Source organism: Vicugna pacos, chromosome 16 (genome assembly GCF_048564905.1).
Source record: "Vicugna pacos chromosome 16, VicPac4, whole genome shotgun sequence".
NCBI lineage: Eukaryota > Metazoa > Chordata > Mammalia > Artiodactyla > Camelidae > Vicugna > Vicugna pacos.
This window is the reverse complement of record NC_133002.1, coordinates 42,979,827-43,005,479: the sequence shown is the minus strand read 5'-3', so window position 1 is coordinate 43,005,479 and position 25,653 is coordinate 42,979,827. Positions and strand designations below refer to the sequence as shown.

General features: G+C 51.2%; 1 protein-coding gene across 4 annotated transcripts in view; it reads right to left on the bottom strand.

The window, feature by feature from the left end:
* SMG6 (SMG6 nonsense mediated mRNA decay factor) overlaps positions 1-25,653 on the bottom strand; it is a 190,987-nt gene that overhangs the window by 7,246 nt on the left and 158,088 nt on the right. For all 4 annotated transcript variants that reach the window (XM_006214454.4, XM_015248021.3, XM_072939028.1 and 1 more), the window contains 3 exons: positions 16,252-16,428; positions 12,430-12,576; positions 1,422-1,575 (listed from right to left, as the gene is read on the bottom strand). In XM_006214454.4, the coding sequence (XP_006214516.1) occupies positions 1,422-1,575; positions 12,430-12,576; positions 16,252-16,428 (478 nt within the window). The remainder of the gene's footprint in view (positions 1-1,421; positions 1,576-12,429; positions 12,577-16,251; positions 16,429-25,653) is intronic.

The window sequence follows — 25,653 nt, the reverse complement described above, 5'->3', positions numbered from 1 at the left end:
CAGCCTGGGATGCTGTCTGAGGCTCCTTCCAAGACTTAGGGTGCTCCTGAGATGTCAGCAACCTCTCTCAGTTATACCATTTCCTGACCATCCAGCAAAAAAGTGACTAATATGCTTTCTACCCCCTGAAAATCTCCTGGGTAGGAAAGCATAGTCACCCAGCAAGGGCAGAGGGGGAGCTGCAATAACCTGATGGTCTTGCTCTGCCTTGGGGGGACAAGCTGCTCTACTTTTGAATAACAGAAAACCTTCCCTTGGGTCTAAGGGCCTGGGTTTAAGAGGTTCTGGCCAGGCCACATGGGGAGGGGGAAGGAAGACAGGGAGGGTGGAGGCGGGACAGGGCTGCTTCAGTGCCAACATTCTCAGGTGGTGCTAACGTGTTTCCCACAACCCCCCAGGGTTCTCTAGCCTCTGCAGGGGCGGATGTTTCCTGCCCTTTGTTTCCACCCTCATCTGGCACTAAGACACTAGGGACTGGGAGGGAAGGCCCAATGGAACATCTTGGCATGGATGTCAGAGGTGGCTTGGCAGGCAGACTGCCAGTCTGGCAGCTTTTCCAGAGAACAGGGCTCCCAAACTTGCTCCAAGTAGCCGCTGATAAGGGGACATTAATAAGCCTGGGCTTCCCAATCATCTCCCAGACCCTCTCCCTCCACAGGATAGCCATCAGAGATATTAGCTGTATCCGTTACATTAGACAGGAGCCCAGAGCCCAAAGCCCATCCTGAGGCTGACCCACCACAGGGTGCCAAGAACCAGGGGTGCCTTAGACAGTCCCCTGGAGACAGCCCAGCTGTCTGGCCTGAGGGTGGAAGCAAGCTAGCTGGGTCCTGAGATGCTGATCCTGTACAGCACCAATGACCAGACAGTGGTAAGGGCCCAAGTGGCAGGAATCCACAGGCTTGAGCCAAGGGCTTGATCTGGAGGGTTTCCATCAGCCTGGCCTTAGGGTGACACTGGCCAGAAGAATGCTACCTCGAACCAACAGAATGATCATGAAAAGCTACAAGACAATCAGACCAAAGGCATCTAACCACTTCAAAATCCTCCCAGCCTCCCTGCCAGACCACCCAGCAGCACTGCCGTTATCTGCCAGGGCTGAGTGTTTACCAATAACGGGAACCAGCTTTGCTGTTTTACTGCAAGCTTTATAAGGATAAAAACAAGGGCTGGGCTCATGCAGCCTCTGGTTGCTGGGACACAGGAGTCCATTTGCTCAAGCAGTTTAAGCCATGGATCAGCCATAATAATTTGAACTGCTTTGATTATTAAACAATTTTCCTTGCCCCACGCATTCCCTACTTCCCTGCAAATCCTGTCTTACACACACACAGGGTTCTGCCTGCCTGGCCCCCAGGCTGTGGGGCATGTGTGCAAAGCGGGTGGCTGCGCACGTGCAGGGCTGCTCAGGCCTGACTCACCGATGAGGGGCACCACCAGGATGTACTTCCTGCTCTCCAGCAGCCGTGCCAGACTGGCCAGGTGGTCAATGAAGCCGTTGGTGTCTGGTACAAGGAACAAGGGTCTGATCTCGAGCTCCATCTGCCTCATCTGACTCTGGTCCTCCAGGACAGCCTAAGGGACACAGAACAGCGAGTGAGCCACAGAGTGAACAGGCAAGTGGTGGGCGAGCCAGGGCTCTGACTCCACCGTGTGTCAGCATCCTGCCTCCGAACCTCTTCCCCTCTAGAGGGACAGCCAGCCCCTGCTGGGCCTGAGGGACAGGCCCAAGGGCTGGGGAGAGCACTGCAGTGAAAGGCAACATAGACCAAATGGCCTGGGGAACAGGGCAAGACTGAACCCTGCATAGGACTGAGATGGGACTCTGATGGCATTAAAAATAACGGATCTCTGAAAGTAAGACCTTGGGCTAAAAATCAACAAGGGAGAGTTAGGTTCCTTGGATTTGAAAGTGGTTTCACATACTATCTAGGCAGCATATACAGGGGGTATTTCTCAATCCGGACACTTTATACATACACATATATCCCACATAATTTATCTCAATTACTTCACCGTGTGGTTTAAAAAAAAAAAAAGGACAAACTCAAAGTCTATACAGAAAAAGTGATGCTGACAATTCCTAATAAACACCAAAGCCTCCTGCGGTGGCATATCCCTAACCCTAAACCAATGTGCAGGTCCGTGAAGAATGTCACCCAGACTAGTGAGAATCACCAGCATCTTTCCCCGACCAGCAGTGCTCCCTGAACAGCAGTCTCTGGGTTCTACATGTGCTCCTTTGCCATGACTCTGTACAATCTATACTCTTATTTACCTGATGTTTTCCTTTAAACTGACTTTAAGTCAACTGATTTTTTTTGGCTCAGCAAATAATATCCATGATATTGGGAGTTTGACAGCCTAGGCATATGTTTACCACCACAAGCTGAATTTCTACAGTAAAGAGTCAGCAAATCAAAATTGCAATGAGGTATCACCTCACACCAGTCAGGATGGCCATTGTCAAAAAGTCTACAAATAATAAATGCTGGAGAAGGTGTGGAGAAAAGGGAACCCTCCTACACTGTTGGTGGGAATGTAAATTGGTGCAGTCATTGTGGAGGACAGTATGAAGGTTCCTTAAAAAACTAAAAATAGACTTACCCTAGGATCCAGCAATCCCCTTCCTGGTCACATACCCAGAAAAGATGAAAAGTCTAATTCGAAAAGATACACGCAGCCAGCAATCCCCTTCCTGGTCACATACCCAGAAAAGATGAAAAGTCTAATTCGAAAAGATACACGCAGCCAATGTTCACAGTTGCACTATTTACAATAGCCAAAACATGGAAGCAACCTAAAGTGTCCATCAACAGATGAATGGATAAAGAAGCTGTGGTATACATATACACACACACACACACACAATGTATGGTATATATGTATATACATACACATGTATACATATACAACGGAATATTACTCAAGTCATAAAAAGAATGAAATACTGCCACTTGCAGCAACATGGATGGACCTAGAGATTACCATACTAAATGAAGTAAGTCAGACAGAGCAAGACAAATGTTATATGGTATCACTTATATGTGAAATCTAAAAAAAAATAATATAAATGAATTTACTTACAAAACAGAAATAGACTCAGACATAGAGAACAAATTTATGGTTACCAAAGGGGAAAGAGGTGGAGGGGAGGGATAAATTAGCAGTATGGGATTAACAGATACACAGTACTGTAAGTAAAACAGATAAACAACAGGGATTTACTATACAGCCCAGGAAACTGTACTCAGTATCTTATAAAAACCTATAATGGAAAAGAACCTGGAAAAGAATACACACGTGCATATACGCGTGGATCGGAAGGCATGTGGCCTACTGCTCGTTAGTCTTACAGATGTTCACATCTTTCAGGGAAGCTCCAAGCACATCTACAGATGTGTAAAAGCCCAATTTCCTCAAGTCTGACAGAATCTTGCATGGCAGCGGCCCTCCACAATCAGCTCTGGGTATGTCTGTCACTACAGAACGTGGTCACTATTGTGCTGCTTCCTCCTCTGGGGACCGTGGCCAAGAAGCGAACTGACTTGCAGGCAACTGCCCAGACAGTGTGCTCCCTGTGTACGGAGCTGGAGGGTACCAAAATGAACCTGGCAGGGGCCTGGCGAGCAGGGCCCAGCCCTGTCCTGCCCTCTCATGGCCTCCTGCCACATACCAGCTTGCAGGGACACAGGCACAGGGCAGGGGAACAGATGTGCGTGCCAACTGAGATGGGGCCCACAGGCTGGGCCCTGGCCACTAACAGTCAGTGAGAAAGGTGCTCAGGTTTCACTGGCAATGACAGTAAAACTGAAAGGGCTTGCCTCTGAACGCTGGGGGTGGCTCCTCTGTGACCTGCCGGGGACCTCTCCCTATGAGTAAGTCGTTGCTGCCACTGCCACCACAGCTGCTGGAAGGCACAGGGCGCTGGCAGGCATGAGAAGTGAGCGCAGCTGAGGGGCGCAGCCTGCTGAAGGCTTCCTCTGCTTCTCACCTCACTGAGGGGAAGCACCACTGCTGGCCACCCTCCCAGAGGCCATGGGTCCCTCCTCGTGGGGCTGCTGACTAGAGGGTGACACAAATTCCACCGAACTCAGCTTAGGACACTTTTTAAAAATTCTCTTTTTATTGAGAGATAATCGGGACGTAATGCCGTGTACTGGCTCGGGCATTCTGAGAACAGGAAATGGTCCCCACTCAGCTTTAGTGAGCCTGCTCGTCCTCCTCCTCACACAGACGGGGCATCAGCATGCCTGCTGCTCAGTTTCCCAGGTCTCGGCATTCTCTATCTGGCCTTGGCACTGCCAGGACGTTTCTTTTGGTGTCAGAACCCCGAAGCTCTGTCCTTGCGGATGAGAAGGGGCAGGACAAGCCCTGGCACTGGGGGGAGGAGGGCAGCAGGGGCATGGCCCGAGCACTTAGCTCTGCCACCGCCCCACTGTTTGTCTGCCTCCAGAAATGACCCTCCAGTCCTAAGGCTGACTCTGAGGAAGTGGAACTGGCTGCCCTTTCTACCCTGTGGGAACATGAGCTCCTAAGACCTCATACCATCCTTCCTCTGGAGCTGGCAGGGGTCAGGAGGGCCCTGAAGCCAGGAGGCCAAGGGAGGCAGGGGGCTGAGCCTACTTGATGTTTTGATGACAGGACGGAAGAAAACTCTAGGCTCAAGGTCCAGGGAAGCTGTAACTGTCTGAGTTCTTTGAGCTCTGGCTCAGGGCCAGGAAGGTGAACAGAGGCCACAGCCTCTTAGGGAGGTGGCGGCTGGTTGGGTCCCCAGGGGTGGGTGGGGTGAAGCTGCTTGAGGGTGGTCAGAGTCGTGCTGCCACCATCCGGTCCCAGGGACACCCGCAGACAACTTCCCTGAACCTGGCTCTGCCCAGTGAGTCACCACACAACTGCTTCCTGTTCCCTACATGCCCTCCCAGGGGCTCAGGAGATTAAATGAAGCTGCTCCCCCTTCTCTTGGGGTACCAGTGGCCCTCTAGGGGGATCACACCTGGGTCATGAGACTGAGTCAGTCCCCTTCAAAAGAACAGCAGACGAGGAATGACTGGGAGTCTGCAGGCCCTTGTCTGTGGGTGTCTGTGTTTCCGGCCCTCTTGAGTGGTGCTGTGTGTGTGTGTGTGTGTGTGTGTGTGTGTTCAGCATTTGCCCTCCCAACTTTTCCAGATTTTACCCGTCAGATTCCTGGCAGCTGTGCACGGCGCCTGTGCCGGCCGTCACGTCCCATTCTGATCTCTGGGTCGCACGGTGAGAGAAGGACACAGGATGCGCAGGGAGTGAAAAAGTGATGTCGCTGGGGAGAGTGCCAAGTCCCCACTCACAGCCATGGGACGCTTGGGGAGAAGAGGGAAGCATGCTGCTGTGGAGTTCAGAGGCCGGTAGTGAGATTTATTTTTGTTTGTATGAGCAAAAAGCTGCAGAAGCCTCTGGTGGGGGTGAGGGGGGCGCAACTGGAATGCTGTGATTCAGACAGACTGGCCCTGGCCTGGAGTCAAGTGTGCTGACCCGGAAGAAGAGTTCCATAGGAACCCTTCTCACTGCAGCTAAGGCTGGACCACAGTGGCCCTCGGTCAGTGAGCTGGGAATCCAAGGAAAGCACAGACATGCTGAATCAGACCAGAGGCAATAAGGACCGTAAAGCCATGAAGTGTGGTAGAGAAAAAGAATTTCATTCTGTTTCTGGAAGGTGCTGAGTAACCAGCTTTCTCTGAAGTACGGGGGCATCCTTGAGCAAGCTGGTGGGGAACTGGGACAGAGATAATCCACAGTCACATCTGACGAGGAAGCCAACAGGCCTGGGTCCCCAGGAAGGGCCCTTTCACAGGTTAAGTTCCTTCTTCTAGATGCTGGGGGTGATTTGGGGATGCCGACCCTCTTGGAAATTGAGACACTGAGAATTACAAATAAAGGTAATGTAGTCAGCCCGCACAGGAGCTGTGGAGCTTGAAAAACCCAGATCACGAAGCAGAGCCAGATCAGGAGGAGGCCTTCTGAGGTCTTCCTTCTGCTTAAGGCTCCACAGAGAGTGTGGCTGCTTTCTTCCCCACACAGGGTGATGGAATCATCTATCCCTGGGCCTCTCTGGCCATAGCGATGTCTCCACCAGACATGAGAAGCTCTGTAACACAGAAGTTTCCACGCTCACCTTGCATGTTGAAGTATCTAGCAAACTGCCTGATACACATATTAGTAACTTAACAAACATCAGTTTCCTTTCTTCCTGCCCAACTCCATTTTTCATCTTCTACTAGGGAGCAGAGCTGGAGATGGGGAGGGGTGAGGCAGCAGACTACCAATTTCTATGATAAGACTCACGGTACTCCTAGTGTTTTTTTTCTTTAACTATGTGGAAGTATTTTTTTTAAATGAAAAATGGAAAAATGAGAAAGAAATATAAAATAGGAATAGTTGGTGAGATCACAGTGCAGGCAAGCAGTTCCTTCTTGAGCTGCAGAAACCAAAGGGCGCAGATTCTGTATGTGCTGTAGAAAGCAGACAGTCACCAGTCTCTGTTAGCACCTTCGTCTGGGATGGGCTGCTCATCACAGGAAGTCTCTGTTTAGGATCCCTTCTCTGGATATCCAACATCAGTACACCACAGAGCTTAACAAATACTTGCTGCTGTCTTTTTCAAAGTTGTGATTATGAATGACTTGCTTGCTACTTCTTGCTGCCCTTTTCTGATGGAGAGGGAGTGGCAGGACTACGCATGGCACCGGTGAGCTTGCTCCAAGCAGCAGCCTGAGGGTGCTCCCGCCAAAAGCCTGACCCTTCTGCAGGAGGACAGGACCGTGTAAATGCTGCTGGAGCCAAGGAGGTGAGAGTGGCTGGGGCAAACCAGAGGCCCAGCACTGCAGTTTGCGGAGAAGCTGGAGCGGGTTCCAGAATGGGCTCGAGCGAACAGGGCTACTGCCTGGCGCTGCAGGCTGATGTACTTTCCTGCCCTGGCGTGAACGTGCCCCTGGCCTGGTAGTGCGCTGGCTCCCACCCTGCCTCCGACAGCTAGGAGCCAGGGCTGAGTGTCTGCCTTCCGCTAGACTCCATACAGGTGTGGGGGGCTCTGTGCACGCCCCATTGTTCCACAGCACTCCCCCCTCCGCCCCACAGCTGGGTGGCAGTGTGAATGGGCTGCAGCTATATTTAGAGTAAAACTCCTGGGGCCACCACAAAGGAGTGACTGCATCTTCAGGAGGGTGGGTGGGCGGGAAGGGGATAGGGGAGCGAAGCTATTTTCAGAACACATGTCATTGCTGGCTACAGAGCAAGACTGTGGCCATAATGCCGAAGGAAACAATAGCTGTGGCCAGAGGAAGAGCCTGTTATGTTTCAGGTGGGATGTTTGCAACTGCTCAGGAAACCTGACCCCGCCCGACAGCAGCACAAATCACAGCAAAGCCTCGTGGAGGCAGAGAGGCGGCGGGGGATTCACAGCGCCAGGGCCAGTGTGAGGTGCCAAGAGGCCACACCTCAAGCCTGGAGGAGGATTTTCAGTGACTGCTCTGCCCTGGGGGCCTGGTTAGGAATGAAACACTTCTGACCAATTTTCCAGACAAATCATGTACCCTGCTCTGGTCTCTGGACACCTCCCAAGAATGGCAATGGAAACGAAAAGAACTCGGGCGGAAAGCAAGGTGGGCACAACCAACGCAAGAGGAGGAGCTGTCTCAGGCTACAGGCAAAACCTGGGCTGAGCCAGAGAGTGTGGCCTCAAAGCCCTGGGTGGGCGGACTTGGCCCCCAGTATCCAGGGGCCTGCCTGGGCGCCGAGGCTCCAGCTGCACAGGCCCCGAGAGCTGCCCACACCCCTTTTCTGACCTCCAGTCGGCCCCACTCACCAGCCTCTGTGCAACGCCGGAAGCAGGGAGGGACAGGCTGCGGAGGGAGGCCAGGCCTTACCTCCCCCATCCCCACAGATGAGCTTAGGCCCAGGGGTCTAGGTGGGAGCAGGGAAGTGGGGGTGTGGCTACGGCCCCAGATCTCAGTTGGACTTTACAGCCAACATGGGGGCCAGGAGGATTTTTTTCAACCCCATCTTCATATCCCCTTCCCCAAACATGTGTGGTTCCTGTTTTGCTGCATCTGTAAAAGGCACTGGGAGCTGGGGACTTGCCTTACACCTCTCGGTTAACACCCCTGGAGACTGATGGAGTTCAGAGCAGTGTAATTTACAGCCCATCTCTCCGATCTTAATTCACCCGATGCTCTTCTCTTCCTTATTGTATTAGTGTGACCCAGGTACCTGCCAACAATAATGGCCATTCTAGCTAGGAGCCTCTCCCCCACTCCCAGGACAATTTATACCTTTTCCTTGGGATTTTCCCCCCTTAAATTAAACAAAAAGAGGAAAAATAAGAAAAGGTTAACATGGGTTTGGAGCGCTGCAGCCCCGTGGTTCTGGGCAGGGAGCCAATGGCCCGAGGGCACACACATGTGTGTGCTCTCCCAGAAGGGCCTTCACCGGCCCTGTTTTACAGCCACCTCGGCACAGACTCCAGGGTTCACGCATATGGCCAGACAGATGTGTCTGGCTTACGTTCAAGGCTGGAAAATGAAGAATTATGGAAGTGAAGGGCCCCGGGCATTAAAGGCGGGGGGGGGGGGCGGGGGGAGAAGGGAAGGGGGGAATTTTTTCTCTGCTGAGAAATCCTCCTGTGGCTGTGAGGCTGGAGGAAGAAGGCTGACAGGAGGCAGGGCCGCCAGCAGCAGTGCATGTGGGGCCTGTTCTTAAAGGGGCCACAGCAACCTCAGGCCGGGCCAGCCCACAGCAGGACCTCATGCCTGAATCTGAGCAGTCTGTTCTGAAGGAGCTGACAGGGAGGACAGGCTTCCCGGAGAGAAACAGCCATGGGCACCGGAAGTCAAGTCTCCTAAAAGACCTCCCATTTGTCAGGTACTTCTTGATGCTGGAGAGGCTGGGCTGAGCGCGGTGCTCTGGACAAGAACATGTTCCCACGGGATAGGCTCCCACAGCATTCTGCACTTCCCTTCTGTAAGAAGGCTCGCTTATACTTCAAATCACTGGCTTCTCCACTCCACTGGGTACTCTGGGATGGGACTTTACTGGCTCACTCCTGTGTCCCCTCATCACGAGCACAGTAGGTGCTCACCACCTTTTACTAAACTAAATGAAAGTCATGGTCCCTGATTCCAAGGAGTGCATAGTACAGCGAGGGGGACAGTCCAGAAATAAGTGTAATTTGAGATGTGATATATGTTTCACCAATGAAGTATAAATCAGTGCCACAGGAACACCGAGCAGAGAGATGAGTTCCTCCTAGGGGGAATCAGGGAAGGCTTCACTGGGGAGATGAAGTTTCATCTGGGGATTGAAGGAAGAATAGAATTTCAACAGGTAACAGGAATTATGGAGCAGAAAAAGGGTACCCTGCCTTGAGAGAACAGCCTGAACAAAGACCTGAGAGTGGGGAAGGGCAGGGCCTGCCTGGGGACAGTGAGCGGAGGGTAGGGTTAGAGCTGTCTAAGCAGGAGGCCAGAGTGTCTGAACAGGCACTTCGCAGGCACTGTCTTTCTGAGTTATGCACCATTACCACCTTCATCTTATAGATGAGGAAACAGGCTTGGGGAAGTTAAACAATTTGCCCAATGTCACGTGGCTGGTAAGGGCTCACGCAGGATGGGAGAAGAGGCTGGAAAAATAGACGGGGAACATGTAAGAAAGCCTCGGATGCCATAATAAGGAATTAGACTTGATTAGCCAAGCAAAGACACTGATGATTTCTGAGCAGGAGAGTGGCTCTTTTTGGGAAGAGAATGATGAAACCACATCAGACACACTTGGAGGTTGTGTACCACACAACTCCAGGAGCTGCCACTCACAGACTGTAAGGTAGACAGGACCTCCTAGACTTATGCAATGCAGGACCTTGCTGGCCACAATCCAGTCAGTACCTGGACTAGAGCAGCAGGAGCGGCAATTGGAATAGAGAGGAGAGAGGAGAATAAATGAGTGAACACATAGGATCTGATAAGAACTGAGACATGAGGGGTTAAAAGCCAGTGAGGAATTTAAGATGATGCTCTAGCTGCTACCATCTCTTTACTCGGTGAACAAAATATTTGCTGAGTGCTAACTCCACATGCTGAGTCTAAGAAGTAAGAGAAAGGAAGGAGACCAAAAAGAGGATGGTGGTGAGGAAACCCAGGAGGGTGGTGTGGTCAACAGAGAGAGAAGACGGGGGTCCATGTGTGCTGAGTGAGACTGGAGGGAGGCAGCTTTGGGGTCCAAAGCCACAGGGAAGTCAACAGTGATGGGGTCTGAGACTTGAGAAAGATAGGTACTTGGTAACTTCTGATACAACTATTTATTGAACTGCTGGGTTGAGAGTCAAGAAATGGAGGTGGCTCAGAGAAATGCAAATCAAAACTACAATGAGGTATCACCTCACACCAGTCAGAATGGCCATCATTCAAAAATCCAAAAATGACAAATGCTGGAGAGGCTGTGGAGAAAGGGGAACCCTCCTATACTGCTGGTGGGAATGCAGTTTGGTGCAGCCACTATGGAAAACAGTGTGGAGATTCCTCAAAAGACTAGGAATAGACTTACCATATGACCCAGGAATCCCACTCCTGGGCTTGTATCCAGAAGGAAATCTACTTCAGGATGACACCTGCACTCCAATGTTCATAGCAGCACTATTTACAATAGCCAAAACATGGAAACAGCCTAAATGTCCATCAATAGGTGACTGGATAAAGAAGATGTGGTATATTTATACAATGGAATACTACTCAGCCATAAAAACCGACAACATAACGCCATTTGCAGCAACATGGATGCTCCTAGAGAATGTCATTCTAAGTGAAGTAAGCCAGAAAGAGAAAGAAAAATACCATATGAGATCGCTCATATGTGGAATCTAAAGACTCATGGACAGAGAATACAGACTTGTGGTTACCAGGGGGGTAGAGGGTGGGAAGGGATAGACTGGGATTTCAAAATTGTAGAATAGATAAACAAGATTACACTGTATAGCACAGGGAAATATACACAAAATGTTATGATAAATCACAGAGAAAAAAATGTGACAATGAGTGTGTATATGTCCATGAATGACTGAAAAATCGTGCTGAACACTGGAATTTGACACAACACTGTAAAATGATTATAAATTAATAAAAAATGTTAAAAAAAAAAGAAAAGAAAAGAAATGGAGGTGGCAGAAAGGACAGAACTTTCAGGAAGCCTGATGGTAAGGAAGAAAAGAGCCACAGGACAGGAAGAAAGACAGCTTAAGGATGAAGTTTTGAAGGCCACAACAGAGGCTGACACGGACCACAGAAAGGTGGAGAGGCAGCGAAACCATGAAGGTGACACACACTTAATTCCAACTAGTGGGCTGAAGAATCACAGATCCCAACTGGTATCTGTTCCCCTTCCCAGGGCAGAGCTCTGTCTGATGTGTGAACAGACTCCTATCAGACCATAGAGACCACTGCACACCCTGTGTGCCACGAACTGTCAACTGTGCTGGCCGCTTTATGAGCACTGGTTCCTCTGGGCCTTGCAGCCCTTCTAAGAGGTAGATGCTGTCACCACTTTCATTACACAGATGAGGAAACAGGCCTGGAGAAGTTAAACAATGTGCCCAAAGACATAAAGCTCGTAAGTGTTAGAGCCCGGACTTGTCAGGCCTGCCCGCCTACACACACTAAGCTCTATGTCAAAGGAAAGAGGCAGCTTAACAGAGGGTTGAAAACAGGCATTCCTGAAGAGGACTGATGGCGTCCCCATGTATGCATTAGCCTTAAAGTGGGGAGCATGGCTGGCTCTTCCCTGTCTGCCCTGAGCACTAGGTAAGAAGAAGTGAGCTTACAGCTCAAGAGACAGACCTGGGAGAGTCGTAAAGAAAAGCTTACTGGAAGTGAATGTATGGGATCATGAGAAGGCTGATGGTGCAGGAATCCTTGTGTGGAGATCAAGCAGTTTCTCTCTGGGAGTGTGTGAAGTGTCCTGTCCAGAGGCACTTGGCCATTACACCGGGAATACAGACAAGCAGACTACGGCCAGGACCTCTTCTCCCCTGAGAACAGGCGTTCTCTGCGGAGAATCCATGGCTTCTCTGGGAGAGTCTGGACAAGGCTCAGGGGAACTCTGAAACCCCTGCAATTGTGTGAAAGGTCGTGTATGTGTGGTGTGTGTTCACAGATCATCACTGGGGGAGAGGCTTTCAGCAGATTCTCTGGCGAAGAACCTGGCCCTGCCTTGGAGCCCAGGAGGAGAGAGACTCTAAGCACCAAATGTGCTTCTAGAACTTAGTGGCACAGGAAGAAAACAGGTGGTGGAACCAGACAGGACACCACAAGACTTCCTGAGAGCGTCCTGCTCATCCCTGCTCCCAGCCCCCCTCATGCCCCATACAGGCCACCACCCACGTGGGAGCCAGTCTCCCCAGGCGGGCCCCACCTGGATCTTCTCTTGGCGACGCTGCTGCTCGGCTATCTTCCTGGCCAGAGCCAGCTTCTTGGCCCGAAGCTCCCTGATGTCATCCTCGCCCCCGCTGCCTTCAGCCTCTGAATCTTCCTCAAAGTCTTCAATCACCACGTCCTCCTCCTTTGGTGGTGGCACAGGCCAGGGGAGAGAGGAGACTGTGAGCCCAATGCACTAAGAACCCACTCTTCTGTCCCTCCCGCTCTCCAACCCAGGCTTATGCTGACCACTCAGTGCACAGGGCCCTAAGGTGGGTGCCTCCCTCTGCTCAGCAAAGGGGATTCGAGAGGAGCCATCACTCCCCCTGCCTCAGCAACTACTCCCTCTTGCACTCCAGGGGCCTCCTCTGACAGACTCACACACCCACAGGGCATCTACTTCCGTGCCCACACTCAGCCCTTCCTTCTTCACACACACTCACCAGGCCAAACTTTGCGCCTATTTTCATCTTGAAATCACCAAAGGGGAAAACAACAGCAAACATTAAACCACCCACTTTAAGTCTAGTTCATGCTAATGGTCTGATAGGAATCAATCCTGGCCAACAGCTGGGAGTTAGGCGTGGAAGCTCCGCTGCCTCAGACGTGTCAGGGAGCAGATGCTGTAGCTCAGCAGACCTTGCCCTGGTTTCTTTTTAAGACCACAGCCTGGCGGTGTGGGGGCTGGGGGCCCCATGACAGGAATTCACATGACATGACCTTGCTCAGCTGCCCTCCGGGGCCCTGGACAGACTGGGAGATGGCTGGCTAGCTGAAGGGTCTCCAGCCAGGCTTGGGCGGCCTTCCCCAGGGATGGCACCTCCCTGCTTGCAGCTTCAGCTCTTAGAAGCCACTGCTCCCCGGGTGGTCCCAGGCTCCATTCCTCACTCTTCCACTTCTGGCCTTGGTCAGCAGAGAACATGCAGCTGCCCAGGAGAGCTGCCTTTGAGGGACAGGGTTAGCGTGGGTGACAGGGAATAATTTAGCAGGAGTGGATTCCTGTGTCTGGATGATGACTGATGGTGACAATGACAATGATTATGACAATAGCAGCTACCATTTACTGAGAGCTTATTATGAGGCCAGGTACTGGGCTAAGCGTTTTTTTAGGTATTAACTCATTTAATACAACAGCCCGTGAACAGATGCCATCATCTCCCTATTTTACAAATGAACAAACTGACATCTAGAGAGTTAAACTATCTGCTCAAGGTCAAAAAGCTAGTAAGTGGCAGAGCAGGGATTTGAACCTTCGTGAGCTTGATTCCAAACTGTGTGCACTTACTAATAATATCAAGCAGCACAGGCGTGGTCCTGGATCTCAACAGTAAGCTCAGACCCAGCCTCAGTGGCTCGGCTTCTCCAGGCCTCCTGCAGGCCCACAGGGACCTGTTCAGTACAGACTGCTCTCTCCTCTAACCACGCATCTCAAGATGATATTCCAACAGACTCTCTTGGCTGAAGGTGGTTAGTGGAGTGTGTGAGTGGGGAGGTGATACTCTGTCCTGGGAGGAGAAGACAGGGTGGGATGACAGGTGTTTTGACAGCATCTCTAAGGAACTGGACCCTGTTCTGTTCATGAAGAATGATGTCTGAAGAAACAGCTCCCCCTTCCTCTCCCAATCAGCTTCAGTGACTCAGACTTGCAGTCTGGGGAGATGAGATCTCAGGATGGGGCCAGAGCTGCCACTACCCTAGAGGTCTCAGGGGTCTGCGGTGCAGTCACCACTTATCTGTCAACTCACAGGCCCTAGTGTCACAGGGTCCACTTCCAGAGAGGCCAAGGCCATGGGAAGGAGGCAGACTCTCTCTCCACATTTATTCACGGGGTTAACCTGGACAGGAGTGAGTGGAGTACGATCCCCAGATGGCCTGTGGGGGACACTGCCCCTGCCTGCTCTGATCAAGGATACACAGAGTTATCACGAGGCTTGGACTGAGCCTGAGGTCAAAAGATGGTCAGCGAGGCTTGTCTGAGGTTGGCTCAGCTCTCATAGCAAACGAGGAAGTGCAAGGTTATGAAATTACACAGACCAGGGTAAGTAGGGTTTCCCAGGGGCCACTGACATAAAGGAACCCAGGAGGCTCGTGGGAAAAGGAAGAAGTGGGCAGCTTGGCGTAGGTCACAACCTTTGTCTGGTCAATAAGCCTAAGAAGAAGGGAGAGAGTGTGACAAAGCCAAGACCTGGGACCGAGAGCCGGTCTGTTCCTTGTGAGAGCGGAGGAGCCCCTTGCTGGCCTCACTGGATTTGGTACTGCAGGCTCCATGGGCCAGAGGGCATCTCCATGGCAATCCTGTAGAGCCACCTTGCTCACCTGCCACCGCTTGTCTCAGCCTTAAAGCATGGGTGAGAAAGCTGACCATGGCATCACCCCAACCACGCCTCCCACTCAGTGCCCAGGGCTCGGGTGGCACTGCCTCTGTTCCGCCTGAAGCCTGGACACCCTACGGCTTTAGCAACCCCACTGTCTCCTCCCATAGTGACAGCTCATTCTTTCCTGTTACTCCCTGCCCAGGTTTCATCTGGAGAGTCTGGAATCATGGGCTCAGCTTTATCCCTGGAACCACCTCTATCCTGGAAGCTGAGCCCTGTGTCATCAGGGTTGGGGTGGGGTTCTCCAGCTATTCTAATGAAGCCCGTCCAAGACTTTGCTGCTGTGAAGACTCTGAACCAAAGGTGGCCACTTTATCACTGCTTCAGATCACAAACGACAGCTTCCAGCTGACATCTGGCTTCCCTGGCCTGGTGCTGATTTCATCCCTGCACCCCACCCTGCTCCACCAGGCGCTTGAGACTGCTGCAGGCCAAATGACTGTGTTGGCCTACGGGTGACCTGGCCTCTGGCTAGAATTGCTTCCGTCGCTTCCTTGAGTCCCACGTTCCTTCCCACCTAAGTCCCCTCCGTCTTTAACACTGTGGGGTAAAAAGAAGGAAAGAGACAACCACCAGGCAAAGTGAGCTGTGTGTGCACACACACCCAGACAGTTACCCACACCCAAACACACAGCAGGGCAGCTGGCAGCGACAGTAAACGCATACATGCACTGACACCATCCCACACGCACATCTACTCAGAACCCCCAGACAGCGGGGCAGCTGGCAGCAGTGTTCCGCTTACACTGACACACAAACCAGCACGTACAGAACCACGGTGACCACCACCCCCATAAAGATACATCCATGCATCCAAGGCAGGGCAGCTGCCTGTGGGGTCTGGCAGGGATGGGCATGCAGGCTGGTGCGCGCGCACACACAGTCTGGAGTGAAGCAAGGGCTACAGGAACAACCAAGGGCAAACAAACAAGAGGAGAATTCCTTAATCACATCAGGATGTGCAGGAGGGAGGGAGGGAACCAGGGAGGGAGGGCAGGCGGGGAGGGGGTGATTTTCCACACGGGGCCAGCAATGTCAGCTCTTCCTGTACGTGTGCTGGAGGCTGCAGTTCAGGCCTGTGCTGCACTGAGCTCCGCACATCCATAAACTTGATCCTCGGCCTGAACCATAACACCCCCCCACTCCCTTTCCTAAGCCTCCAGAGCTGCACATTATTAAACTCTTTCTTTCCCTCCCTTCTCCTCCAATGCAACATTAAAAAGAAGCATCTGGAACTCGTAGCAGAGTGAGATGGAGGCACTGGGGTGGGACTGGCAGGAAGGGGCACCAGCAGAGTGCAGTCTTGAGAAGCTGGCTGGTCACGTCAACAGCACCACTGCTGAATGGTTATAAATAACCAGGGGTAGACGCCGAGCCCCGGGCAGAGCAGGGCAGGCAGGGGGACGGCCTTCCCTCGGCCACAGCGGGCTCTTCCCGCTTAGTACCTCATCTTCCAGTTGTTTTCCCTCTTGGCTTCCCATTTCCTTTCCCATGGTGTCTGGGACGGGTGCCACTGACACATATTTTCCACCCTTGAATGCCAGCAGAGGCTCTTCTTGTCCACAAAGGGCTTCCAGAAAATACTTCAGCACCGTGACCCTTTTGCAGTCGGCTGCAATAACCTACAGGGCAAGAGGGAGAGAAGAAAAACAGCATTTTCTGAAAGGGAAGATGAGAGACACTGCTTGCTGGCTAAGGGGCACAGGAGAAACGTGTCAACTGGGCAAGGGAGGCGGAGAGAGGGAGCGGGAGCATGTGTGCATGAGGTGGGGTTGAGGGCCGAGACCTGAAGGGAAAAAGTCACCGCCATGTCCCTCCAGGCCCTCTCTGAGGCAGCAGACAACCCGAGGACCAATGACAGGTGTCCTCTGGGGTTCTGCCTTTCTTTTACTAAAGTCCTGATATCAAAAAAGAATAAATTAAATTCTTCTAAGTTTGGTATCTGACAGAAGGAAGGGTGGAGGGCAGAACGCCTGCTTGCACAGAGCAGAGCTTTCTAGTGCCCTCACTGTGACTGTCCACTTGGCTCCCAGTTTCCCTCTCGCCAGATTCCCAAAAGGAGAACATTCAGCCTGAGTGCAGAATGAATGATGAGGGCTTTCTTGGCTGTTTCATTTCAGCCAGATCATTTCGGGGTTCCCCTGACAGGTTCCTGCCCCACCTAAGAGCTTCTCGTGCTCAAGAGACTGGAGTCCGGCAGGAAACCGTTATCAGGAGGAGGGAGACAGGCAAAGCAGGTGGGAGGGGTCTCACCACGCTCTGTTTCTCCAGGGGCTCAGGCCATCCTGCTCCCATGTGGCCACATCAGCACATAAGCCAATGCCGTCAGAGAAGCCGGGGCTGATTTAGCCGAAATGAAATTCAATATCTTGAGTAATCATCAAATTTGTAAGTGTCTCAGATGAAGTTTCCACAGTCACCCTTGTCTGGGGTCTCTCTCTTGCGAGACCACACACATGTGCCGGCACCTGCAAACCCACCTGCTCTGCACCTCCTCATGCCCTCTTCTTCATCCCCAGCCTCTGAGGTCCCCTCCTCCCTTCTCAGGGCGCTCACCAAGGGAGAAGAGGTTTGATCTGTATCTCACAAGTGGTGAGGGCCATTCCCAGAGGGAAACACTTCAGTGGCCAGATATGCCACAGGGTAGCAGACCCTCCACCATCACTGACTACCACATACTGGGTATCCCCCAGCTGCCCCCAGCCTCATGCTTTCCATCCCATCATGTGACAGGGACTTCCCTGGCTGTCTGACACAGTAAAGCACTAACGCGGAGACTGTCTTTCATTGTCTGCTCATTGTTTCACAGGTGCATGTCATCACCCTCGCCTGGATAATAACTCCCCTGGTGGCGGAGACTACCTCTCATACTTCCCTGGCAAGGGTGCTAAAGACAAATGGGGCACTCAGGAGGCTCACGGTAAGGACTGACAAGCACAGGGAAGCTTGGCTAGATACCAGAGGAAGGAGATAAGGCAGGTGTGACCCATGTCCTCTAGGACACCGTGGAAATGAGCACCACTCTGGCAGCTGGCTGGCCAAGCAACATGCAGCACACAATGGTCAACCATGTGCTCCGTGACCCCATCCCCTGCCACCTTTCCCAGCCAAACCTACCACTCTCCCTGCCTACGAGTGGCCCTTGCTCACCCCACCAATGGCCTTGGTAGTAACAGAACATGAATCTAATGCTAAGTACCTCGACCACCTGAGAGGCTGACCTAAAAGGTGCTCAGCTACCTGGAAAAAGCTTATGGAAGGAGAACTGCCTTGAACTTGGGGTGCCCAGTCCTGGGCTTACCTTCTTGAAGGAGGAAAGAAGCCCTTGTTGGGCCAGGGCAAGTAACCATGGGTTCCATCGCGTGTATTCAAACATGTGATGAGGAAGGCTAGAAATACAGAAGCAGGGGCTAAAAGGCATTAAAGAACAGAGCTGAAATGAGTAATAGCCTGGCAGGCAGCACGCACAGTGGCCTCCCTGCATCCCCAGCCTCTCACTTGCAGAGGAAACTTCTGCATTTCCACAAGACTGCCAGTTTCCTCTCTGTGGTCTAATTTTAACCACCTTGTCGTTACAGTGTGTGTCAGCCACCTGACCCCTCTATGACCTCTGACCTTATGCCCCAGCTACTGCTTGCACTATGGAGAATTATGTAATGGGTCCAGGACTTTCCTTTTCGGTGTGAGGCTGCTGACACTGAATGGAGTGGAGGTGGGGGTTAAGGGATGAGAGGAGGGCAGAGAAAAAGTTTACACTGGTCCTTGGCATCACCTGGTGAGAGGTACGCTGGCACTCCTGCTGAGTGTGCAGCAGAAATCTGCCCAGGAGAGGAGAGTATGGCCGGTGTGTGCGCTGACAGGCAGGCAGGAGAATTCCCGCTGGGGTGGAGGTGGGGCTGGATGGCATGCTGAATGGCTCAGGAGGAAAGTGTGATTCCTGGCCAAGAGGGAGAAAGGCCATATGTGTGGACGTGGGACTCCTGGAGATGGGGATTTCCAGGGCACAGCGGGACTCAGGGATGCAGACATCCTGAGCCTGCCCTCTGCACATCCTTAGAGGATCAGGGGGAATTGTCATTCGCATGGACACCAAAACAAAAAGGAGTGCCACTTCCCCCTACCATTTTAATGTCCACCCTATTTAGAAGGAACCTGGTTTCCTTGGGGATTCTGTCTGCTACAGCCATCAGTTCCTCCCAGAGGGCAAGGGAACTGCATGATTCTCAAAAGGGCTTTGATGGTGGGGGAGGGGGTCTCTGAGTTGGTGTTAAGAGGCCTGAAAAGAATTCTACCTGTTTGGAAAGAGAAAAGTCAGGCACTCAAGCCTTTTGGAAAAGTGTCCTCTCCTTTGCAATCCAACTAGAAGGGAGGACAGCCAAGGCTGTACAGTCTCCCTAGCTTTCGAAGTGCACTGGGGGTATGAGGAATGGGGCTTGAGCTACTGAGGAGATGGGGGAACTGAGAGACAGAAAGTCTAGGGGTTGTCCAGGGGCACAGAGAAATCTTCTGTCTCCAGCTTGCTGGCCTGTCTGAAGCATTCTGCTTTCAGGTAGGAGGGGTCAGCAAGTGGGGTTGAATCCTCCTAGACAAAGCCTCTAGCACTTGAGTTAGGGAAGAAAAAAAGTTTAAATATGGTTAATAAGGGACATCACAAAGGAAGAAGCCCTATAAATCACCCACAAAGAGCCAACCCCAAGATGATCTTTGTTTGACCAAGGAGGATTTCCTGGTAGGAGAGGGGTTAAAGCTAGGCTCCCTGCTTGGAGAGGAAGGAGTCCAGATGAAGTCTATGACATAATCCCCACAATAGCTCTGTTCATGAGTACATTTTTCCATTCTATATCAATGAAAAACAGAGAATGTAAGTGGTATGCACATTGTAGCTCTGGGCAAACTCTGGAGTCTCTAGAGGAGAAAGAGCTGGGCAGGATAGGCCTCCTTCCTGGGCTGTTAACAGGTGGGGCTGGACTGGGGCTGGAGATGAGTAAAAGGGTTGCTGGCCAGGGAATACCCTGGGGAACCAGAGACCCGGCACCTTCTCAGCAGCAGTCACGCTCCTTCTGTAGGGACTCACTGAGTAGGAGACAGTCAGGAACTCCAAGGTTAATGGACAAACTGTCTCACACAAATCACTCCAGTAAGCTTTGAAAAGAAAACTGGGGCTCTGGGTCAGGCAAGAGCTGAGAGAAAGACACTCAGAGAAAGCCCCTTTCCCTTCCCCTGAAGACCATCTGAGGCAGCTTGCCCCACCAGTGGGAACTGAAACCTCTAGCTTCAGGGCCCCAGCTATCACTCGGATCAGGCCCACACGCAAAGAACTAGGCAGAAAGGAAAACTGAAAGTGAGATGTGGCAAGGCGATACGGGAGCGTGTCTTGTCCCAGGCTCAGTTCCTTACACAGCGGTAACGTGAGCATGCACAGGTAAGTGGAGGCTGGAGCTCAGAGGAAGGCTAGGTCTTGAGGAAAGCAGGAAGAGATCTCTAGGACGAGAGAGAAGAGGGAAGGCCGACTGCGTTACAAGTCTGGGGTATCTTAGGTGGGGTGGTGGATAAGCAAAGAATGGTGTTCTTTGAAAACACTGGTAAGTCTCCACAGCCACTTGGCAGGGAACCAGCCCAGCCTGGGCAGAGATGCCCAGGAAGGAACAGAAAAAAGAGATCTAAGCTGTCTTATGGAAGGTGGCGGAGGGTAAGAGAGAGAAAAGGAACTGAGTATCAGGTACCACAGACGGATGTCGTCTGAACTACAAGACTTAACACCAGCCGTGGGGAAGGGAGAAAACCCCCGATCCAGCCAGGCAACAGGAGGAGCTGAACCAGGCCTATGCTCCAGGGAACGAGGGACTCACTCCGTCTTTACTGGGTCCCTGTTTTCTTCAAACAGGCCTCCTGGAAGGCACAAGCACTATAGCGGCTGGTTAGATTTTTACAAAATTTCTCTTTCTGAACTTTTGGTCTGAGGGAGTCAGAATTTAAACTTGCACTATCAGCCAGTTCTATTTTTTCTGGTCTTAAAAGGTCCTGCTTGCTACTGCTCCTCTGGTTACAGAGAAAAAATCACACGGGTTTTCCCTACAAACTCAAGTTTACAGGTTGTTTTTCTTGTTTCTCTAAATGGAGCCAATTATTCTCACATTTGTTGAAACCTTCAATCAAACTTTATAGCTTGTTAATTTTACAGAAATGTCCTTAGAGCAAATAAGATGCAGACAGAAAAGTAAAGTCTTGTTGAGATTATTAAGAAACCTTAAAATAGCCCACAAATCCACTACGAAGGCTGGTAAAATACAGGCTGCTTGGCTGGCTTCTGAGGTCAATTAGCAATGGGTTAATTATCATATTTAATGAGCCAAGCCTACAGGATTGGCTACAAGAAACTGAACTCAGACTAAAGTGTTTTCACAAACTAGGAACCTCCAGTTATGCATGACTCGCCCTCACAGGAGACTGAAGGGTGGGTAGGAAATTTCTATAGTGGCCAAGGGTGTTATCGCCTGAGGAGAGGTCTGCCAATGAAAGTTCAGACACAGGGAATCCTCTGGAGCTGGAGGACAGAGGAAATGGTTTATTCCTATTCCTAGGGGGAGGGGCGTCCAGGCAGGCTCCAGAGGCAGGAGGGAAGCTGGCCACAAGGATGCACAATCACTCTGAAGGCAGAGGCAGTAGCTTATGATGGGCAGACAGACACTCCCAGCCTAGCTGAATCAGAACAGATTGGTACTGAATTGCAAGAGAGGGTCACGGGTCAGAGGGGAAAGAAAGGAAGAACCTGGCAGGCGCCAAACGACAAAGTGGACAAGAAGCAGACGCGTGCATCCTTGTGCCAGACACAGATCCTGACAAGCCCCGGGCATCCTGTCCAAGGGGATCCACTCTGTCAGCAGGTCACTTGTTCTCCATCCCTGCAGCAGCAGGACCTCATTCCTACAGAAGGCAGCTAAGCATAGGCCTCTTCCTCAGTCCCTTTTGATTCCAATGTCCAGACCCTCCATCCCTAGTTGGAAGATGAAATGCTAACATCATTGGCCAACCCACCCAACAACAGCCACACCATTCCATGCGTCTGGTCCCAAAGCTGTGATTTCTTAGCACAGGCAATGTGGGCTGTTACCAAGCAGCTGGTAATGCACAGATGTCTGTTCAGAGTGGATGGCAGCCTGCTAGCCCCTCCCCAGAGCACCCCTACCTGTGTGTATGTGTGTGTGTGTGTGTGTGTGTCTGCGCATGCACACACTCACACTCTTTAGTTTCCTCAAGGGTGGGAAATGTCAAATGGTTAGGTGGGAAGATTTGGTGGGATTAGGGGGGTGGAGGAGAGGCTACTTGATCAGTTTTACTGAAGATTCCGAAGGGTAGAAGTTTTGGCTACTGAGAGGGAGATTATGTTCACACTGGAAGGAGAGTCAGGAGAACAGAGGAGACGCAGAGCATACACTGGTGGTGAAAAGGTAATTACAGAAAGAAAAACATGTCCATTCTGGGAAGAGGGAAGTTGAGGCAATACGGGGTTCAGACAAGAGCCTGGCCTTCTTAAAGAGACCTAAATTCAAGTCTTAACTGCCACTTCGTAGCTGTGTGTCCTTAGACAAGTTACTTAATGTCTCTGAGCCTCAGCTCAAGTTGTTCAAAAGAGATAATGTATATCAAAGATTTAGCAAGGTGCCTGGGCCTAGAAAGTGCTCAGTAAACGAGTGGCTGTTATGTTTTTTCTTCTTTGCTGCCTCACTCTGCTCAGAGGCAGGAGGGGTGCTCTGCCTACACCACTGAGATGTGCGGAAGGCAGACTCAGAGGTAAGGAAGGAAATGTGGGGCTGGCACACAGCCTCGGGCTAAGGGGAGAGGCCCTGGAATGCTCACCTGGCTGTTGAAGCTGCTGAAATAGTTTATTCTGAGTGAAGGTGTTATATGCAGGCTGCTGGGCAAATCACTTGGTGGAGGAAGGCCCAGCCTCTCTGCAGCTGCCCTCTTCCTATTCTCTAAAAAGATTCCTGGACCTCAGCACAGGCATGCATGCATTCTACAGGACTCCAGAGGGGCCTCTAGGGCCTGGGCTTTAGGACAAGCATGGCACTAATGCACACATCAGAAATAAGATCCTGTGGTGAACATTACAACTGCCTTGTCCATCCGGCCCCTTCACACAGGGGTGCGGGTGGCAGCTCTGCCTTTGTTAATGGTATCCTCCTTAAATGAGACCAGCTGGATCCTTGCTCCAGGTCTCTTAATATAAGAGAAATGATGAGAAAATCCCCAATGCGGCGTTTTCTACCCACCTGAATTTCCTGAGCTTGGATATTCGAAACAAAGCCAGAGAGGAGTCTGGTCTCTCCTGGGCACTGAACAGCTGGCTCTTCTTGAACTGCTCCCTCATGGAAAGAAACTATTTTTTTCTGGAGCTCTGAGCTCTGGCTGTACGAGCAAGGTGCGTTCTTAACAGTGCGCGCGTCGCAGAGAGCAAGCTATAGGCAGCAGTAGCTCGGGCTGCAGTCCAATCCGCTTCCCCTGCAGAGTGCTCCGAGAGCAGCCGCCGCACTGGCAGGGGCTGGGGCGGATGCTGGCACTGCCAACACAAGCCTTTCAGGTCTGGCTGGCTTCAGCTGGTCTGAAACCTGGAGCACAGGCGCTGGGGCCCTCACTTACTGAACCAGCAGGGGAGGCTACAAGCTCAGCCCCTGGGGAGGAAAGGCCTGAGTCTGTCTCAGTCTGCAAATATCCACATGCAGTCTGTTTTCACACTGCCGGTTAGCTCTGGGCCAGCACTGTAACTTGGGCTCTGGTTGCTCTGAGCCACTTTCTTAATTGCCTTCCAGACAGCCAGGATCAGGAGGCTCCCCCAGGTCTGTGCACAGGCTCCCGTACCTAATTTGTTCCTAGTTTTATTTATTTTATGTACATATGGAAGAATGCTGAGACCTGCAGCATTCAACACATTTAGTCAACATTCAATTCAAGAAATATTTACTAAGTGCCTACTGTGTGTACCAGAGCCCATATTTGAGCAGGTGCATCAAAGATTCCCTGTATCAAGAGAGAAACACGCCACTCGCCCTTACCTACAGCACCCAGGAGAGCAGAATTCTCATTCCTCTTCTCTTCCGTCAAGAGAGGAGGAAGAGGCTGCCCAGGGAGAAGAAAAGTTCTTTGTGAGCCCAGGCACACTGCTCCTTTATTCCTTTTAGGTGGATGGGTCCCCAGGAAGTCAGGAGGGAGGAGTCCCTTGGGCTCAGCCTTGCTACGAGATGAAATTCCAATTTTCCTCCATGCTCTCCATGACCCGTGCACGTCCTCCCCACTGTACATCACCACTCCCACTCCCTGCTTACTCCCTAACCCCCAACTCCAGGCCCAGGCAACCCTGCTCAGCACTCCCTTGCGTGCCATTTGCCCCCTTGGCACCTCTGAGACTTTACAGATTATTCCCCCAACTGACAGGGCCTTCTCCTTTATGCAATCAACTCATTCCTTCACCTTCAAGATTGATAAAAAGTCTTTCTTTTCAAGAAGTCTTTGTCCAGCCTGCCCACAGATTTTTCCCAAGGCCCTGCTATGTGACGGGGACCATGCTAGACATTTTGGGCACACAAGAGAGGAAAAGGCAGATGTAGTCTTGACTTTCAGGCCACAGAGGGATTCAGTAACCTGATACTAACTTCTTCCAAATTCCCAGTCGTCCCTTCAGCACGTACAGGCTAGACCCACACCTTCTCCTCTTCTCCGACCTCATTAGCAGCCCTCAACACTTGCATCACTTAGATGCCACAAAGGGAGTTAGCAGTCACTCAGAGCCACCCTAGAACCTCCTCTACAACATCTCCCAGCGATCCAACCCTTTCCTGAATATGTCAGGTGGAGAGGATTCAAGACCCCGGGGAAGCTTTGAAAACCATCATTACTTCATGTTTAAGAAACACAGAAATAATTTACTTAACTTAATTTACTTAACTACTTAACAGACTTTTTTTGCCATGTTAAGTTTCAGTCCTGACCATGCTGTATGAGATGAGAGGTCTGATACTGTCTTCTACCTATAAGGGGGTTCATTTCCTACTAGGGAACTGATTCCACTTTTGGACTTTTCTACTCAGTGGAAATGTCTATCCCTTTTAAGCCCAAACCTGCCTCCCAGTGCTTCTAATTCTGATCTCTGGGGCCACAAAAAACTCTAACCTGACTGGCCTCAAAAATTTTTTGGACGTCGGCTGTGTTATACCTTTTCTAGGCTAAACAGTCCCACTTCCTTCCACTGTTCCTCACTTCAAGTGTCTCCTCAACATCCTGCTTATTCTTGTGCGAAGACTTTCACTAAGACTAATGTGTCTCCTGGAGGGAGTGCCCGCGTGGGATCTGGCAGCGGAGAACAGTGCGGACCACCTCTCCCCCCCCATTTCGTTCTGGATACCTCAAGCTTATGAATAGGCCAAAACAGCACAGGTTTTGTTATTCACCACTTTATCCTAAAGACACATTGTGAGCTTTTAATCAACAAATCCCCAAATTGTTTTCACATATGTGGCTAAAAAATATCTTGCTCTACTGGTGCAAGCCCTCCACTAACTATTCCTTTCATAACATCCCTTCGCTGAGGTCTCCCCACGCTGTAAGAGCCCCGTTATTTAGTGCTGTGCTGCTGCTACTTGCTGCGTGCACCTGACCTCTGGGATAAAGTAGGACTTTACATTTATTCATATTTGATTTCATCTAATTATTTACTTCTTTCATTGTAGCCTACCAAGTTCTCTTAGGATCCTTCATTTGTCATCTGAGAATGTATTCTTGAGAACGGACTCTCAAGTTCACGACATCCATAAATCTGATCTGTTGACTGGTTTATGCTTTGCAATATCTTT